This window comes from Pollicipes pollicipes, unplaced genomic scaffold (genome assembly GCF_011947565.3).
Source record: "Pollicipes pollicipes isolate AB1234 unplaced genomic scaffold, Ppol_2.1 Scaffold_3087;HRSCAF=3621_pilon_pilon_pilon, whole genome shotgun sequence".
In the NCBI taxonomy this organism is placed as follows: domain Eukaryota; kingdom Metazoa; phylum Arthropoda; class Thecostraca; order Pollicipedomorpha; family Pollicipedidae; genus Pollicipes; species Pollicipes pollicipes.
Window position 1 is genome coordinate 898,246 of NW_023596225.1, and position 19,820 is coordinate 918,065.

A 19,820-nucleotide genomic window follows, 5' to 3' on the forward strand; every position below is an offset into this window, starting at 1 on the left:
CATATAAACGCTAGTGGGGCTTAACGGGCCCATGCTGGAATAGGGTTGGAGGGCCCAACGTTCGGTGCTGGGGGCCCTGACTGGCACAGGGTCTTCCATTGCCTCAATGCGAGCACTCATCATAAGTTCTTATGGTTTCTTCAATTGTCAGAAGGCCCCACCAACGCAAGAGATCATGTGTCATTCTGGCTCCCATCCCCGTCCCAGTTGAGCAAATATTCCCCTGACCAATCCGAGGCCCCTTGTTAACACAGAATGCCCTGCTAAGCACTGTGGGCCCCTGAACGATACAGGACCCCAACGAATGTAAATCGCGAGTCCGGCCTTGTCCCTACTTGGGAAATGGGCCCCCCATATCTCAGACCCACACGGAGCCGACTGTTCGTTGTTCGTGATCTGTGGTCAAAATAGACGAACGCTCTGTTTCAGGGGTCCCTAGCGGTACCAGAGATCAACTCACTAACATTTAAGATCACTGTCCTATGGGCGGGGTCCTTAATGCGACCTACAGCCAGCCTTCCGGACCCTTCAGCCATCCGATCGGCCCCGTGATCTTTGGTCTCGAGAGACTCTTTGTCCCCTCTTCGGGCCCCTTCAAACACCGCTCCGACTCGGGGCCGCTTGCCGGCACAGGACCCCTGTTAGGCCCTCTGGCCCCTAACCGACACAGGTGCCCCGTATGATGTCAACGACCCCGAAGATTGCAAAGTGTGGGCTCCGGCATCGCTTCTGCCGCTTCTTCATTTCTTGGGGAAATGGGTCCCAACTGCTCAGACTGACGTGGAGCCGACTGTTTGGTGTTCGTGGTCTGCCACCGACTTAGACAGCCCCATTGTCTCAGGGTGCCCCAAACGGCGCAAGAGGACCTCTGGCTGATATTTCTGGCCACGACCCTACGTGACGCGATTCTTTATGTGACCTACAGGCAGACCTTCGGGCGCTTATGTCCCCCACCGGGTCTTTTATCGTCGGTTCCGGCGTGCCGCCTCGGCCCCTCTTCGGGCCTCATCGATTTTTCCCTTGGCCGGCTCGGGGGGGGGGGGGGGGGCTTGTGAGCATGGGATTTTCTGTTAGGCGCTGTGGGCCCTGACAGATACAAGGCCTTGACCAGCGCAAATCACTGGCCCCGGCTTTATAGCTGATTGGGAAGTGGGTCTTCAGGCTCTTACCGACGCAGGGCCGACTGTGAGATGCTGGCGGTACTGGTGGTGCCTGGCCGACATTTAGGCCCATATCGACTCAAGGGCTCCCCGATGGATGCGAAGGGCCCTCTGACCGTTATTTGAGAGTCCGTCTTCGCAGGCCGGAGCCCTGAATAAGACTCCGACCAGCCCTTATCCCACTAGTCCCTCGAATCGCGTTCTTCATCGTCGGACCCGTTGGGCTCTCTAGGCTCCTCGGACCTCCTCGAGCACTGCCTTTGGCCGGCCCGGGCCCCTCGACAACACAGGGACCCTTCTAGACGCGGTGGGGCCCCGAGTAATGTAAATCGCTGGCTCCGGCTTTGTCCATACTTGGGAAATGGACCCTCAGGCCCACCCCGCCACGCAGTCGACTGTACGTTACCAGTGGTTTCGGACCGAAATATAGGCCCTTATCGATTCGGTGGGCCCTTAGGCAAATACGGCCACAGAGCCGACCGTGTGTTACTGGTGGCGTCTGACCGAAATATATGCCCTTACTGATCCAGTGGGCCCCTGATTAGCGTGCAGGGCCCCCTAGCTGGCATTGGAGTGTACGACCCTACGGGCGGGGCCCTTGACTGGGACCTCTGGCCGGTCTTTCAGGCTATCCGAACACTCAAATCGGGCCCGTAATCGTAGACTCCGAGGGGCCCGAAGGGCCCTTCGGAACCTGAGAGGGGGGGGGGGGGGCACGTGCACCTGTGCCCCCTGGCACATTCTACCTGACACCTACGACCCAGACCCCTTAGTTATTTAGCATGCAATGGGGACTAAACAGCACTAAACCTGACAGTTGACAGTCCGCACCTGCCATGTACATTCGAACGTAGATAACTGCATTTCCACTAGCCAGTTCCAGCAACGCTTTCGGCGATGGTATATGAACAATGCAACATTGGATCACAGCTCTTGCAATGACAACTAGCTGGCAAAAGTTACAAACAGATCGTCATCTTACTTAACTAAAGCGATACATTTTACGACTGACAATCGCATTTCGCACAAACAAGCCCAGCTAAACTCCACTTCACTCGGCCGCTGTGTTCCATTTAGCAAGGAACTGAAATGATCTAAACCGAACAGCTGAACCAGAGGTGGGCTAACGTAGACACCGATTGTCGTTTCGTCAGGGTCGCCCGAGGCCATCTCTCAGGTCACCCTATGATGAGCTCATCAGGTCACCCTATGATGAGCTCATCAGGTCACCCTATGATGAGCTAGCAATCAAGATAGGCTCGGGCACTGCGTAGAGATTTGAGTGCTGTGCGTCACTTTAACCGCATTCCAAGGTTACTAAATTTGGAGGTCATAGTCCATAGTCTCGCTTGTGAGTTGCGTGTTGCGCGAATACAGGCATTGCTGCGAGAAGTTACAGGTCGCGACGTACAAACCGCATGTGAAACGAGACGACATTTCTCTATTGGTGTTTATTTCATATAGCCTCAGCAGAAGCATGCTTGCAGCAGTTCGAGCAGAAATAAATAAGTGGCCAGACATCGGTTAATTAATTGTCGTAACAATTGACAATATAAAATGTGACTAACACTTGTAGTTCATTGATAGCAGACAGTCTTCCTTGATTTTAGCATAGGGAATAGGATATAGGGAGCCCGTACTATGTAACATACTCTGGGTCCAGGCTGAGATTTAGCAAACATTAGTTCAGGATCAGCAATATTGTGTTTGCTGCTTAGAAATTACAATAACAAGCTTCGTGCTGATGCCGCTGAAAGCTTGTTACCGAATGCTGCATGCCGTTTATTTTACCGCTCTAAAATGGTCTGTTAATTTGACTAGGGCACGTCGTGTTTCCTCATCTTACCATTTTCATGTGAGCCACATGACCCACTGACCCAAATTGATAGAAATGATCGGCTCACGATTCAACTCACGAAATTTGCTGAGAATGTGATTCGGCTCACGACTCAAAGCGACATTTTTCCTAATGAACTGACTCAGCTCACGACTCACGCCAAAACGATTGACTCATGAGCCGATCTATAATCCAGCTCCAGTTCAACACAAGTCTGCCCAAGGCGTGATCATTTGACCTACTAGACTTGAGAAATGCAAAAAAAGCAGATGCAGGCTTGTCGTCACACCTTATGACGCCATAAGACCTGTAATCCCTGTCCTCTGATTCAATCCCTTTTTTCGTTTGAAGCCATTGACGCTAATCGCATAGTTTTGCACAACATCCCGGCGAGGAAACAGGCACATGAATTGATGACTTTGCGATGTGTTTGGTATACACTTTCACATGAAGCTGACAGAAGTGACTGACAGCGTTGGTCGTTGAGCCTGGTATCAGTTCCGAGACACCTTGCCTCCCTGGGCCGTCCTGGAGGGCAGCACAGTCGCCTGCAGCGGACACCAGATGTTAACGCCGCACGAAACTCATCCCTCTGTCGCTGCACTCAATAGTCATCTCGGTTTTGCAAGACAGCACGTCTTGCGATGCGTGGATATCGTGCTCGCCTTATTTATGCTTACAATGGGATAGCTATTTGGCGGAGACGTGTTCTGCGATGCCATCGACGTGGCGATGCGCCTTTACAATTCAGCACGGTATTAACATGCTACGAAGGTATCAAAGTTGTTGCACTGAAAAACTTTGCCGTTTGTTTTTCCCAGCGTTCTTCTTCTCTGCAGACAAATTCCTATTTCCTTTGATGACATTGTTTGGAAGAAACGAAACGAAACCCGCGCTGCACCCGTCGAACCCATCTGAACGAAAAAAACCTGGCTGGCGCTGCGATAATTCCCGAGAAGACCTGATCATGGTCCCTGCTGATAACCAATGGCATGACCACCTGAACACAAAGAAAGCCATAAAACCTGTCTGACTGTCTGGCAGTGGTCGTTGCCGGGTTTTTCAGCGTCTGCCGACGCGGAACGCCGCGCCGTACACAGCAAAAAGTCACCACGCGCTCTGTTTAGACGGCGCGGTGCGTCGCGCCGCCGTCCTGCGCCGTTTTTGTGGGCCGCGGCCAGCGCCCGAGTTTTTCTACGCCTCGACCCGTCTGGCTGGCCGCCTGGCGGCAGACAGCCGAACTATGCGGTGCGCTGTCGGCCGAGCGGCCGGCCAGTGTCGGCTGGGAGGGCTGGCGGCAGGGCCGCTGGCCGGGCGCTGACGGCGCGCTACGGCCTCCCGCGGGCTCACCGCCCGCCACCATGTGGACCGCGACCAGTTATGTCATTCGAGCTGCTCGACACGAACGCAAACGGGACGGACACTGCTCTGGACGCGCCTGGATGGGGCTCAGCTTCAGGTGAGCGGGCGGCGAGCTGCGGAGTCGGCGCGGGCTGGGCGGCGAGACGGGCGCTGCCTGCACTGCGGACGACGCTGTTGCTAGGCGGGGGACGGCGGCTCGGGCCGGGCCGGCACGCGATCTGGGCGGCGATGTTTACGGATGCAACGGATGGAAGGCGGCCGGCCGGCCCGCCGCCGGCCCCTCACCAGCCACCGACGGCGGCGGCCGGGCGGCGCCGTACGCGTCCTTGGCGCGACTTTCCCCATGCAAAGGCTGTGACGAGTCCGTCTGAGGCGCCGTCGGCGGACGTTTTCAGCTGCGCCGCTCGGCAGAACTCGAGATGTGCCCAGCTGTCTGCGCTGTGCTGGTGGATGGGTTGACGGCCGGCCTGCACCATGAAACGGGCCGCGCTCGCCAGGCGTCGGATCAGCACATTCTCCTCCGCACGCAACGCCGCGGCGTTTGCATTTCGCCAAGTGCGGGACGTCGGCATTGTGTGAGCGGCTGTAAGGCTCTGAATTGGATGCGCTGTGCGATGATCCAGCAGATGAGTGGAGACTCTTGATAGCTGAAGTGCGGGTAACATAAGCCTGGGGCTGTATGCTGAGTCCCAAACCAGCTGCGGACTTCCGTCCGTTCGTAGTTTTGCCTACCTCGACGGCATGGGTAAACCCGTAAACGTCTCCAGAAATCGAATGGCCAAACCGATATTTAAAGTCTGTTCCTTTCATGCATCAGCCGAGGATTCAAGAGATTGGGTCAGAAAGTAGCTCTGAACCTGCATGAAGGCAATATTTGGATGTGTTTTCTTCATTCATTTCCGCCTTACTTGTGCTGCGAGTTTTCGTATCACGCCTTAAGAGTTCAGCAAAATTTGGCTTTGGGATTGAAGCCAATATGAGGCGGTCTACGCGACCCCGGTATTTTCATTACGGCACCGTTCGTTGTACCTTGTTCATGCTCTATTTGTACATGGTGATACGGGAACCTGTGGCGTATGAAGGAAATGCTTCAGTCGTTTGTTATTTGCAGGGATGGAGAAGACGCTTATCTTACCCTGAGAATTTAGGCTCGTTTCAAGGGAAATGCAATCCAAACCTTTATATTTGAATTCCATGCGTGTAATTTTAACCTTCGCGGGGCTTTTGCGCCCATCTGTTATGTATGCAGCGACCTTTGAAATAGCACAGAAGGCACGCGATGGTTCAAGGAAAGGATGCGTGACCTCTATGCACCATGTGTAACGAATAAGCTTTTATGCTGCGTTTGAGTTGAAGAGGACCCCACACGTAGCAATAAATGATGAATTTTGGTGTCTATTTTGGTGACGATTTACAGAAGGAGGTGTTCTAGCGCACCCAACATCATCCGTAACTGTTAAGGTATTATAGCGGTGAATAGTATCTGGCTGTTGTCTAACAAAATATGAAACAGTTCTAAACTAAACCAAAGCGCGCTTTTCAAAGCGGCTTTTGTACGAGATTGGAAGTTCAAGGCGGGTTTCTGTACAGCCGCCATAGAGGCCTTTCAAGTTACCGAGCTGCATAAGCTGGTAAGCGTCGGCAGCTGGAGTTCAGGGCCGGGTGCAGCTGCGCTCGGTGAGTTCCACTGAGGGATCCTCCGAGCTTACTGCGAAAAAGATTCTAGGTGGACGCCACTGATAAACCCAAGGCGAAGATAACGGAACCATAAACCCCCTGCCAATGCGGTAGAAATGACCGCCTTTGCTTCTCCTTTAGGCTTGGCTTTCGTGTGAGTGGCGTCACGTTCGGATCCCGCCCCCCCCCCCCCCCCCCCCTCCCATATCCTGGGACAGCCCAACCCAGGGTGGCCCACCGCAGCTCGGTGCGGTCCAGCCAGCGGGACACTGGACGCACTCAGGTGTCGACGATCTCTGAGACTCCCGTTTGGAAGAGGGTCCAATGCAGCAGCCTCTCTGACAGCTAACAGATGATGGCACCTTCATGGTACCAGACTGTGAGATGGTCCAGAATGACATTTTCTGTGGTAGGTGTCAGGGAGTCTCAGTGCTGGTGGTCAGGTAGCGCCAGTCAGCAGTTTGCCTTCCGAACACCAGTGAGTCTCAGTGCTGGTGGTCAGTTGGTGCCAGCCACCGGTCTGTCCTCCGGACACCAGTGAGTCTCAGTGCTGGTGGACAGATGATGCCAGCCAGCGGTCTGTCCGCCGGACACCAGTGAGTCTCAGTGCTGGTGGTCAGTTGGTGCCAGCCAGCAGTATATTCGCCGGACACCAGTGAGTCTCAGTGCTGGTGGTCAGTTGGTGCCAGTCAGCGGTCTGTTCGCCGGACACCAGTGAGTCTCAGTGCTGGTGGTCAGATGGTGTCAGCCAGCAGTCCGTCCTCCGGACACCAGTGAGTCTCAGTGCCGGTGGTCAGTTGGTGTCAGCCAGCAGTCTGTCCTCCGAACAGTAATGAGTCTCAGTGCTGGTGGTGTCAGCCAGCAGTCTGTCCTCCGGATACCAGTGAATCTCAGTGCTGGTGGTCAGATGGTGTCAGCCAGCAGTCTGTCCTCCGGACACCAGCGGCTCTCGTGCTGGTAGCGTCTCACAAGGGCGCCTCAGTTGATGTGCTGCCCGTGCGCATGCTGTCGCCATGGAGTGGCACCTCAGTATGGCCTCAGTGTGGCCTCAGTATGGCCTCAGTGTGGCCTCAATGTGGCCTCAGTGTGGCCTCAGTGTGGCCTCAGTGTGACCTCAGTGTGGCCTCAGTGTGGCCTCAGTGTGGCCTCAATGTGATCTCAGTGTGGCCCCAATGTAGCCTCAGTGTAGCCATAGTGTGGCCTCAGTGTGGCCCCAGTGTGGCCGCCACCACATCGTCACCTCGATCCAGAACAGTGTTGCCGCCGGCTGCCGGACGCCGGCAACTCCAGCAACACGCCATGTGCGGGCCGCTGGAACGACTTGTGTGTGTGTGTGTGTGTGTGAGGGGGGGGGGGCGAAAGACGCGGTATTATACGGTATGTTAAGTGACAAGCGCAGTTCCACTCTAAGAGAGAATGAATCTCTTAGTTAAAGGGCACGTGAACTCTTATAGGTGATATTTTCGGGATTTACGTAGCGGCCATATTCACCCACTGACCTCATTTTGAAATACGTGTTATGAAATACGTGAGGGACTTCAGGCTCGAACATCGACCTCTCCTCAGTACGTACCAGTGTGACCTCGTCACGATCGATCCTGTAAATATCCGAATTACATTAGCAATATTTAACATCACGCGTCTGCTTGGTCGTACTCCCCGGCGGCCACCGCCACCCGCCGCGGCGGAGATCACATGCCGCAAACATCGCACCGTTCAGACTCGTGCGGTGCAGCTGGCGGGCAGGCCCGCAGCGTCAGCCGCTTCACTGGCCCGGGGGGGGGGGGGGGGGGGGGGGGAGATGGGCCAGCCCATCGAGTCGTCAGGACCTCACCGTTCGGAAAAGCTCGGCCCTTATCGGACCTGGTCCGTGATGGGAGCTGCTTGTGCGCACCGTCTACTGAAGCTGACGGTGACTCGCGTGTACACCGTCTACTGAAGCTAATGAACACTCTTGCTCATCTACTGAAGCTGATGGACTCACGTGCACCCCATCTCGCGTGAATCCCATCTACTGAAGCTGACGGACTTGCGCGTACCCCATCTACTGAAGCTGATGAGTTCGCGTATGCCCCATCAACTAAAACTGACGGACTCGCTTGTACCCGTCTGAGAGAGCGCACCTTTTGCAGGGGAACGTCAGTTGACATGGACGTTTTCGCGCGCATGCATCTGTCGGTGCTCAGCTCCGCAGTTTGCTTTATATTTACTAGTGATGCGTTATTTTAGCGAGCCCGACAGCTGTAAACATTTGCCTCACCAACCGGGCCATGATGAGGCAGCGGACAATCGGGCAAGCCCCCAGAGACTGGCCAGGTGGCAGTCAGGGCACGGTGGTAAAAAGCAAAAGCGACCATGCCAGCGGCCTACACTGGCCCCTAAGGGGATTGACCCTGGTCCCAGTCCCACGCTTGAGGCAGTAAGGTGGGTTTCGATGCTGCATCATTCGGTCCTCATGTATTACGAACCCTTGCTCTGACAGGCGAATCTATGCTCTGAATTAAGATGCGGCCGAAAACAGCTTGCAGTCGTTCAATGCGTGCTGTGTCGAAAATGATCCGTTTCGTCCTGATTTTTTGCGGATTCAATTGCTCCTTTACGACCCAGCCGTGGCCGGACAAGACTGCATGCTTTAAACCCAGAGATCTTTCGGTAAATTAGAACCCGAACCACTGTCTGGACACACTAATTTTTCCAAACCTATAGGTCTAGCAGGAGTCGGGCACCCGCCACTTGACTTGCAGCCCGGCTGAGTTAGCGGCCACCCTATAGGTCTAGCAGGAGTTGGGCACCCGCCACTTGACTTGCAGCCCGGCTGAGTTAGCGGCCACTGTGAGGCCCGCCGGTGTCCCAGGCCATGTGAGGGTGCGAAGGCCCTCCTGAAGGTACCTGTGATAAGCCCCGGTGTACAGTCTCACGCCATGTGAGGCTGAAACGGCGCGGCGCCCTCTTGGGTGAGCATGTGCGGCCCTCTTGGGTGGACGTGTACGGCCTCTTGGGTAGACATGTGCGGTCCCCTCGGGTGGATGTGTGCGGCCTCTTGTGTGAGCATGTGCGGTCCTCTCGGATGGACGTGTGCGGCCTCTTGTGTGAGCATGTGCGGTCCTCTCGGGTGGACGTGTGCGGCCTCTTGGGTAAACATGTGCGGTCGTCTCGGGTGGACGTGTGTGTGTAGTCTTTTCGACCTGCTCACACAACCGCCAGCGTTAAATATCTTGCCAGCTAATGGTGTACAGACCTACCACGCAAGCTGGCACTCACTGGACCGTTCACAAAATACTGGGGCGACCTGGCGCCCACACCAATCACGGGGGCGGAGGGTGTGCGCGGACCAATCGCACGAGGAAAGACTTACGTCTGGACCAATCAGCGAGTACTTGATATAAGCAACATAGGGCCCAAGCTCCTGCTTTTCGCCATTATGAGTTCTTGTGCTGACAGCAGCACGCCTTCAGTAGACTAGGAGGAACATGCACAAAAAGGGCTCGACTGACCTTCCGTAAACTTGCAGGAACACACCGACCTCCAGTGGACTACACGAGTCGGAAAAAACCCGACAGACCTTCAGTAGATTACGAGGAACATAACTTAGAAAGGGAACGTGCAAGGGGGAGCCAGCCATCGACTGGTTTAGTCGGCGCGACCAAATGCATGCCAGCCGAATTAATTTAGATTTGCTTGGGAACTTCTTTTGGCCTGAAAATGGGATGTCCTATGTTGACAGGAGCGGCGTGATGAATGTGGAGGACTAATAAGTTAGAGGCTTTGAAGGTGACACTGCAGCTCCTACGGGCTGAAGCCTTCGAGCTACGATTGTGTATGGTGGCACTCATAAGATTGTGGGCTGTGCACTGCTCAGGAAGTACCTAATTCTGTCTAAAATTATCTGGATTATTCATGTGCTGAATCTCGATTTTTTCATTTGGAGATACCGTGAAGGCATGCGCTCCACCAGCACTAACGACGGTGTGTGTTTTGGCAACCGACAGCGGCTCATCCACCAAGCAGCACGCGCGAACTGTACCTGCACCGCCAACGGATGGGTATTTCGCCGGAGAAGGGGGAGGGCTTTGTTTCTTTTTGAGGAGCCCTTCCTCCTGTACGATTATGCTTTTCCAAAAGAATATGAATCCCCGGAAACTCGCTCAATGCCATGGGTGTTGGAACGCCCGAAAATGTGTGAGAAGAAGCACTCTTTCGTTCAGTAGATTCCTTCCACGGATCAGAATGGAATTGTGGATTCAATTTCACTGGAAATGTGTGGTGCCTTTGACTCCTTCCCCTTTCCTAAGTATTTGCTGAGCACATAGAAAAAGGAAGAGTGCAAATTATCAAAGAAAATCAGCCCAGCTGCCCCAGCAATGGATTGATTATTCACCCCCAACATTTTGTGATGCAACATTTGGAGGGATTTTTAGCCTACTTAGATGACCAAGTTTGTAAAGTTTTTAGCAAAGATGCGGAAGCAATCGCATTTAGGAGAGGGGTGCTTTGAGGGTCGAATTTTCCCAACATTTAGGAAAGCTTGGCACGAAGCTCGCGGTAAGCATGCGAAAGAACGAGCTTCTGCCCCTGCCCTCGTGCCTGAGTAAGCTCCCGTGTTCCTGATCTCAACATGCGCAGTAGCAATCCCTTCGCTCCTGGCGTGGGGTATCGGCCCGAGGCGGCCGCGGCCCGTGCTGGGGACGAGGCACCGCGGCGGGGCTGCGCAGTTTCCCGGCGGACGTTTTTGTGTGGTCAGCTGACGCCGCCTGATCTCCACATCACGTGCCACACAGCCGGGAGGGGCGGAAGCGGCCGTGCCCACGAGCCGGCCCGGCGGCTCGTGGCACGGTTGTGCGCAGCTGCACGTGCCGCATGTGCCCCCAAGACACCGGTGCCGAGATGAGGCGGTCGTGAGGCCGCTGACCGAGGTCCGGCGGCCGGACAGACAGCGCCCGCCGCGGCCGATCCTGGTGGACGCCTCCAACCGAGGCGAGCTCGCGCCGTCGAGGGAAGCTCCGCGGACCAACGCCTGGTGATTACTCGCGGAGACCGCCTGGGCGGGGCCGGAAGCTGCACCAGCGCCGGGCAGCTCGCCACCAAAACCGTGGCCGGGGCCAGAGGCTAGACCGGCGCCGGGTAGACCGCTCGCGGAGAGCATGTGGCCGGGACACGGTCACCGGGACACGGTCACCGAGACACGGTCACCGGGACACGTCACGGGGACACGGTCACCGAGACACGGTCACCGGGACACATCACGGGGACACGGTCACCGAGACACGGTCACCGGGACACGTCACGGGGACACGGTCACCGAGACACGGTCACCGGGACACGTCACGGGGACACGGTCACCGAGACACGGTCACCGGGACACGTCACGGGGACACGGTCACCGAGACACGGTCACCGGGACACGTCACGGGGACACGGTCACGATACCCGCAGCTCGGTCTGCGGTGCGGCCGACGCGTGGCTACCGGGGTCAGCGGCGTCTCAGGCGCGGGACCGGACTGCCAAGTGCGCGCTCGGATGGTGCGGTGAGACGCCCGGCCGGCCTCGCCTGTCCACGCAGTCCCATGGGGCCGTATCGCAAAATGTATATTGTCGCGTATACACCATGCACGTTACGCTATGTCGACACGTAAGCGTGGATTCGGAATCCATTGCCATGCTCGCAAAGGGCCCAGACAGTGGATAGCCGCAAGGAATGAATGTTGCCAGGACTGAAATGAAAGAGTGCGTGAGATGGATTTCATCCCTTGACATTCCGCCGAAGGAAAAATGGGTCTTTCTCTCTGCAGCTTGGACGTAATTTTGTACAAATTCTTAACGAAGACTCTTGAGACTGCGGTTTTTCTTAAACTTACGTGGTTATCGTAGGTCAGTGGCCTTTTAAGGTCGAGACACATATGATACCTGATATGATGGACCGAGCATGGGCTGATGCTCGGTCTACATCATATGGTAGACCGAGCATCAGCCCTGTAAGCCACAAGGGACCTCCAGGGGCTTGGTGATAAAGGCCTGCCGTTCACGGCCTGGAGGAGGGTGTGCGCCCGGTGCCCTGCGGTCCACGGCCTGGAGGAGGATGGTGTGCTTCCAGTGCTCAGCAGCCCACGGCCTGGAGAAGGATGATGTGCGTCCGGTGCTCCGCGGTTCACGGCCTGGAGGAGGATGGTGTGCTTCCAGTGCTCCGCCCCCCACGGCCTGGAGGAGGATGGTGTGCGTCCGGTGCTCCGCGGCCCACGGCCTGGAGGAGGGTGGTGTGTGTTCGGTGCTCCGCGGTCCACGGCCTGGAGGAGGAGGGTGTGCTTCCAGTGCTCCGCGGTCCACGGCCCGGAGGAGGATGGTGTGCGTCCGGTGCTCCGCGGCCCAAGGCCTGGAGGAGGATAGTGTGCATCCGGTGTTCCGCCACGGCCTGGAGGAGGATGGTGTGCACCCGGTCTCCGCGGTCCACGGCCTGGAGGAGGATGGCGTGCATCTGGTGCTCCGCGGTCCCGTAGAGTCGCTGGCGACGCCGGAAGACGCGGTGTTCTCCCATCACGGGAACGACTGCAGTGTTCGTCTTGACAAGACACGGCCATTACCCCAACGGCCTGCAGGAATCAAACAGTATTCTGATCACATCCCTTGCTGTGCCTGATGTATCCCGATCGGTATGTTATCAGCATCCCGACATTACGCAGCACCACCCCACCAGTGCGGGACAGCACAAACTGACACCCCATGGTGCCCAACCATGCCCCACGGGTTTCCGACAACATTTGGTTGTCCAACATGATCGAGCATCCCAACAGTATTCACAAGAGCAACGGTGTCCCGACAGTGCCAAAAAACAGTACCCGGCAGCATCCAGTGGTATTCGATGCTACCCCGTGATGCCAAACATTGCCAGACAAACCTCAAGACCATAAACAAGTGAGCAATAGTGGTGTTGGGTGCAACAATGCCCAACAGCACCCAGATGCGTCCGACAGTGGCTGGCAGTGGCCAACAGCACCCAGATGCGTCCGACAGTGGCTGACAGTGGCCAACAGAACGCGGGCGGCCGGACAGCGTTTGACGGCCGCCGTTGGCGGGGGGCGAGATTGCCAGTGTTGTCGGAGCGCGGCGCGGCATCGATCGCCGCCGACGGCTGGCCGAGGTAGCCGCCAGGGCCCGGCACACAGCGCCCCCTCCCCCGGCTCTCCCCGGGGCGGCGCGCCGGTCAGCTGAGCCCCCCCCCCCCCCTCCACGCCCGGCAGCCAGCGCCCACTGAGAGACGCTGCGCGGAGACAAGCGGTGTCCGGTGCTGCGGCGGGCTCAGGGAAGGTGGCGCAGCTCACCAAGCCGCCGTATGCTGGAGACGGGCGGCATCCGGTGCTGCGGCGGGCTCAGGGAAGGTGGCGCAGCTCACCAAGCCGCCGTATGCTGGAGACGGGCGGCATCCGGTGCTGCGGCGAGCTCAGAGAGGGTGGCACAGCTCACCAAGCCGCCGTATGCTGGAGACGGGCGACGTTCGTTGCTGCGGAGAGCTCAGGGAAGGTGGCACGGCTCACCAAGCCGCCGTATGCTGGAGACGGGCGACGTTCGGTGCTGCGGCGGGCTTAGGGAGGGTGACACAGTCATGAAGCTGCTAAGCACTCTGCGCCTTTGATGAGGTATCGTCCAGGGTCCGCAAGGCTTTGAGCGCATTTTTGTACGATGATGTCGCAACATGGCACCAAGCGATCAGCATTGCTGGTGATGTTTCGATTCGGCGCGTGCAGTTTGTCAGCATGCGTGAGATGAACACTTGTTAGCTCTCGCGGCAAGATGGATTAGCGTGCAATGAGACGTCAGATGAGACTAAACGCGATGTGGGGCACACACTAAACGCGATCCTTGCAGCATTCCAAAGCGCATGAGCAACACGTTTCAGCAGCAACGGTCTTTAAACTAAACAAGTTGCGGCTGCGTTCCTGACGCAAACCTGGGGGAACTGGTCTTTTTCACATACCGGGGCGCTCCCGATGTAAGACAGCAACCATGTGCGGTCAGAGATATGTGGGTGGTTTTTCCGGCGTTGTTGAAACTGTCGGTATAACACCGTACTTCTTTGTGCTCCCACTCCTCAAGGGTGACCACTGTAATGTTGGGAACTAATGCGGAGAACTAGAGACTCCAAGGATATAAGTGACCAGTTATGTGAATGGTAAGTCGTGAATGGTGCTGACGACGTGCCACGAATAGAATGCCTGACCAGCTTACGCGGAGCCTTGCGACAACGATGGGGTTTCGTTCGTGGGCTTCACGTGTTTCACGCAAAATAATAACGACCCACACCTCGTGTCACATTTCACGTTTTTCACACTACCCATGTTTAGCAATACGGCATCTCCTTCATCAGGCCTAAAACATTTTTCGATTTGGTGCATAGTACAAGGTCAGCATTAGCTTAGGGCTAACATAATTTAAGCAAACATACACCGATCCCAGCATGGAAACCAACGCCACTTTATCACTGTCACTGACATCCTTGCATACCCTCGGCATCCACGTGTGGCATTAAGAACCTTCCATATAAATGTAATATAGTTGAGCCTTCATGAAGATCCACGACGTAGGTCCACGCCAGTGCCATGTCAGTGTCGATCAAGGCGCGCGAGAGAGGCGTGTTTTTGCGGATAGAGGACTTATCGTTAAGTTTTGTATGAAAGCTGGATCCCTTCAGGGTATCCCAAACATATGCGTTGACCGCAGGCGAGTCCAGGCGGGCCAGCCTTCTGCCCCCCCCCCCCCCCACACACACTGCTCGAAGTCGGCGGAAAATGGCACACTTCGAGACAGTGAAGAAAAAGCAGGCCAACTTTTACTGAGGGAAGTTTTCAATCTGAATTTTCCATTTGATGGCACACCTCACACAAACCCCCGGCAATCATGGACTTAACCGAGGCAATTGCGCCATTGAATGAAGAGAATTGCCATAATTAGCTGCAATGCTATCTGAAAGACAATCTAAAACTCATTTAGGGCTCTTTGTCTGCCAGCAGTCTTGCATAAAGGTGATCGTTTTACTGCGGCTATCATGCGCAGCAATGCAATGAGTACCTTAGAAGGATGGCAAAGCCATAAAACCACATCCGCAGCCTTCCGCTTCCCAGAACCGATCAGTGCGTTTCGAAACAAAGACCGTGGACGATGGGCTAATCAGAAAGACTGTGCATATGGTCTCATTGGTTTCCGACAGTGTCCATCATGGTGTGGATTACTGGGGTCTGCATTTGAGTGAGCACGTATTCGACACTAGGTGTGCAAGTACTGCGGAGGCGAACGAAGACGGTAATGTGAGCACATTCAGTGTCGTGCATTAGGAGAGAGAACTCAGCTTTAAATGTCGGCAATTTTCAGCGGCTTATTCGTCGGCAACCAGAGGCATCTCGTCTCACTGACACTAGCACTCCAACATAAATGTAACATTGGAGCGTGGGATGCATTCAGTGGGGGGGGGGGGGGGAGGGGGGAGGGGGGATGCCGGAACCTAGGCCTGGCAATAGGGTCGGAACTAGGCCTGGCCATTCCATGGTGACGTCATCATGTGGACGTGCCAGGGCATTTACGAGTTGAAGGACGCCGCAATGCGGTTTTCAATAATTTTCGAATACTTTTGTGCCGTCTCTCCCATAAACCAAGTCTCACAACGGTTGTTAGTATGTTTCCTAGCCATACCCGGCATCAAAACAGCTGTGACTGGTCAAATACTCCAACAATAGCCCGTATCCCCGCACCATTCTTCGCGTATTATAAGGGCGACTTTTACCAATGTTTGAGATGATATCACCCTAGCTGTCACAGACCGTTTCGGACATGCGGTCCAGATACTTCAAACCGGTGGTGCGTATAAATAAGCGGTCAGCTCGATGGAAGGGAAATATTCTAGTGTGCAACCACTGAGAAGGCGGCGACGGTTGCATTCAATGTTACGAGAGGCACTCGGAGTTTTCCTCAGCGGAAGGGCCGGGAAGGCAGATACGATCTGATTTCGCATAATGTCGGCAATGACAATGCATGAATCACTTTTGACCAGATGCATGAGCTTGGAACTGAAACTTTCCAACAAGGGTTAAGAGCGCACATGCAATTTTTCAACTGCTCCTCCTGTGCACCATCATAGTTATACCTAACCTCAATTTGTTTGCAATATTCGAACGATGCAGTTATGACCCCAGACTCATAGCATCGAGCTTACACCGGTGCAGACTCGAATGCAGATAAAAGCGACAGGCGAGCTTTTGCATGTCATTCTAGCAAAAACATAGTGTGTCACAGGCTACGTCATGAGCAGGGGCAAGCAAATGCTTTTCCAAAAAGGTATTGATGATTTATTTCCAGCTGATGTCCATAGCAACATTACATTTTCAGAGGCTTAAGATCACCCCCAGCTGTAATCTTCTCGACCCGCCCCCTTTTCATGCCACTGGCCTTCAAAGACCAAAAGTAATGAAAATTGAGCCTAAACATATTGGAAATTTGTACGTCACTTGTGATGTAGATGACCCTGGCACTGTGGGGCCTTACACAATGGATTTGATGTGTGAAACATGATGAGTTGTACGTTTAAATATGCCAATTTAACTGTTGAGCTGAGGTCTTTCGTGAAGTTTGTTTATATCTGTTAGTAGGCTGACACAGACTTAACATTTGGTTGTGCAGAGCAGGGTGCCGTATTTCAAGGTATAAAAAAAACGAGAGGGAAATTACAGCTCTAGGAGGCAAGCGGTGCCGACTGGCCTCACAAAACCCAACAGTTTAATGAACAGGGTAATTAATACCTGTATCACGCAGTGCTAATAGTTGTAGCTAGTCATTTTCCAACAGTGTCTTAGGCTGCGTGGGTAAAGGACAACAACAGCATTGACTGATTCCATTTTGCTGTTCCAAAGAGTTCCTGTGCCGTGATATTACAGTATTTTATGGGTGCTTAAAAGTTTCAATTAAATATTTATTTAATTCAAGTAAGTACTCTGATGACCATTTGAATAGGCAATGAACGATCTCAGGGTACCTAAACTAACACTATACCTGGAAGGAAAGTGAGACCCTAGAGGTCGAATCCCCTGGGACCAAACATGACCGACTCATTTGGTAATGCATTAGTCTGACCTTTTGACCTTTAACCTTCCTGAAAATTTAATGTTGTTGCTATGGACATCAGCTGGAAATAAATCATCAACACCTTATTGGAAAATCATTTGTTTGCCCCTGCTCATGACGTAGCCTGTGACACACTATGTTCTTGCTAGACTGACATGCAAAAGCTCGCCTGTCGCTTTTATCTGCATTCGAGTCTGCACCGGTGTAAGCTCGATGCTATGAGTCTGGGGTCATAACTGCATCGTTCGAATATTGCAAACAAATTGAGGTTAGGTATAACTATGATGGTGCACAGAAGGAGCAGTTGAAAAATTGCATGTGCGCTCTTAACCCTTGTTGGAAAGTTTCAGTTCCAAGCTCATGCATCTGGTCAAAAGTGATTCATGCATTGTCATTGCCGACATTATGCGAAATCAGATCGTATCTGCCTTCCCGGCCCTTCCGCTGAGGAAAACTCCGGGTGCCTCTCGTAACATTGAATGCAACCGTCGCCGCCTTCTCAGTGGTTGCACACTAGAATATTTCCCTTCCATCGAGCTGACCGCTTATTTATACGCACCACTGGTTTGAAGTGTCTGGACCGCATGTCCGAAACGGTCTGTGACAGTTAGGGTGATATCATCTCAAACATTGGTAAAAGTCGCCCTTATAATACGCGAAGAATGGTGCGGGGATACGGGCTATTGTTGGAGTATTTGACCAGTCACAGCTGTTTTGATGCCGGGTATGGCTAGGAAACATACTAACAACCGTTGTGAGATTTGGTTTATGGGAGAGACGGCTCAAAAGTATTCAAAAATTATTGAAAACCGCATTGCGGCGTCCTTCAACTCGTAAATGCCCTGCCACGTCCCCATGGTGACGTCACCACGGGATTGCCAGGGCCTGGTCCCGCCAATGTTCTGCCCCCCCCCCCCCCCCCCCCCCACACTGAATGCATCCTACGCTCCAATGTCACATCTCTGTTGGAATGCTAGTGTCAGTGAGACGAGATGCCTCTGGTTGCTGACGACTAAACCGCCGAAAATTAATAAGTTCTGAGTCCCATGCGTTCTAGCCTTGTCACACGGAGATGCGCACCCGCTTCCGTCGCAGAAAAAGAAAATGCAATAAAAAAACAATAAGGATTATTTCATGGATTACTGTCTTAATTCTCTCAACTCTCTTAACCCTCTTAATTCTGGAAAAAGCTGAGAATGTCACATGGTTTTGTCTACTTTGGTACGCTCAGGTTAGGTTGCCGAAGCCTATTTATTGGTTCACCGCCAACTGCGGCAGCTAATTAAATGAATTCGGCGTTTTGAACGAAAAAGGCGTTCAGAAGCAAACAGGTCGTTCTGAGATGAAGTTTGCAGCTGTGGTACCAATCGTGTGGTGCATGTCGTCGTTCTGAGATGAACTTTGGAGCTGTGGTACCAATCTGGTAGTGCATGTCGTCGTTCTGAGATGAACTTTGGAGCTGTGGTACCAATCTGGTGGTGCATGTCGTCGTTCTGAGATGAACTTTGGAGCTGTGGTACCAATCTGGTGGTGCATGTCGCAAGATACGAAAGAACGCACATGCAAGATGACACATAAAAGTATGGCTGAAATACTCGCTGGAGTATCTATGTTGACGCGAGGAGGTTTCTATAAATGATCCAGCTCAAACTTCGCTAGTATATGCGGTCAGCTTTGCGTTGGCAGTGCATCAAGGGTGCAAACCGCTGTTACACTGCAGGTTAATTTTTAGGCTGGGCAAATTGAAAAGGTGCTTAAGTTTGGAGGAGGCTCTGGTATGCTCATGAGAAGCCGGATCTCGCCCCAGAAATGTTCTCTCCGTAAACTCGTTCCCCGTGGGATATCTGAAACGACCCATTTCCCTTTTTCAATGCCATTTCCCACCAGTCTGATCAGAAACTGCACGATGATGGGAAGTTCAGCACAACTTGATGGCCCTTTCAAAAATGGAACGTTGAAAACATGACGGCTACTCCACGTTAAAAATGATAAGATGGGAAAGCATACGTCAGGTGGCCAGACTTACCTCATGGTGACATTAGCCAGCATAGTCCAGCAACTAGGCATAGGCTACTCCATGCTATTATTATCCACGACCCTGGCGCTGGGCTGCCCGTTTTGGTGACTTTTCTCGCCCAGCAAAACGCTCATTGCTGATGTTGTTTTCTCAAATAAATGGGCCAGAGCCACTTTTCCCCGACAATGCTGTAGTCCGCTACACTCTTTCAGTGTGTTTTCGGAGCGCTTTTGTAATTCCCCTACATGCCTGCGTAAAAATTGTCACAGAAAACTACTCACCCCTGGCTTTGAACGACGGCCTGAGTACCTGTACCCGGCGTGCTCGGCGAACACCCCAGCACACTGACGTTTGGCGTACATCATGTACTTGATAATTTCATTGCCAAGACTTGAGTGTGTGTGCGTTTGTGCGTGAGTGTGAGTATGCCTTTGCGTGGGTGGATACGCGTGAACACATCTGTAAAACTTCACTGGTAACCAGAATAGCCACACCGCAGAGGTTACAGGAACGCGTTATTGATAGATTTATTGAAACTCTGCAAGTATACACACACAGTGGTGTATGGAGAATTAGAGTAAAAATGGAAACACATGAAAAGTTGAATCAGTCCGACAATCCGTAATTAAATTGTGTTTTTACTGCACCGGTCCGCTCTAATGCGTCT

General features: G+C 53.7%; 1 protein-coding gene across 1 annotated transcript in view; it reads left to right on the top strand.

Moving 5' to 3' along the window:
• The first annotated feature begins 4,284 nt into the window (after positions 1-4,284).
• Positions 4,285-19,820, top strand: part of LOC119114917 (uncharacterized) — a 35,829-nt gene continuing 20,293 nt past the window's right edge. Inside the window, exon 1 of the mRNA XM_037238976.1 lies at positions 4,285-4,456. Within this exon, the coding sequence (XP_037094871.1) occupies positions 4,378-4,456 (79 nt within the window). The 5' untranslated portion in view covers positions 4,285-4,377. The remainder of the gene's footprint in view (positions 4,457-19,820) is intronic.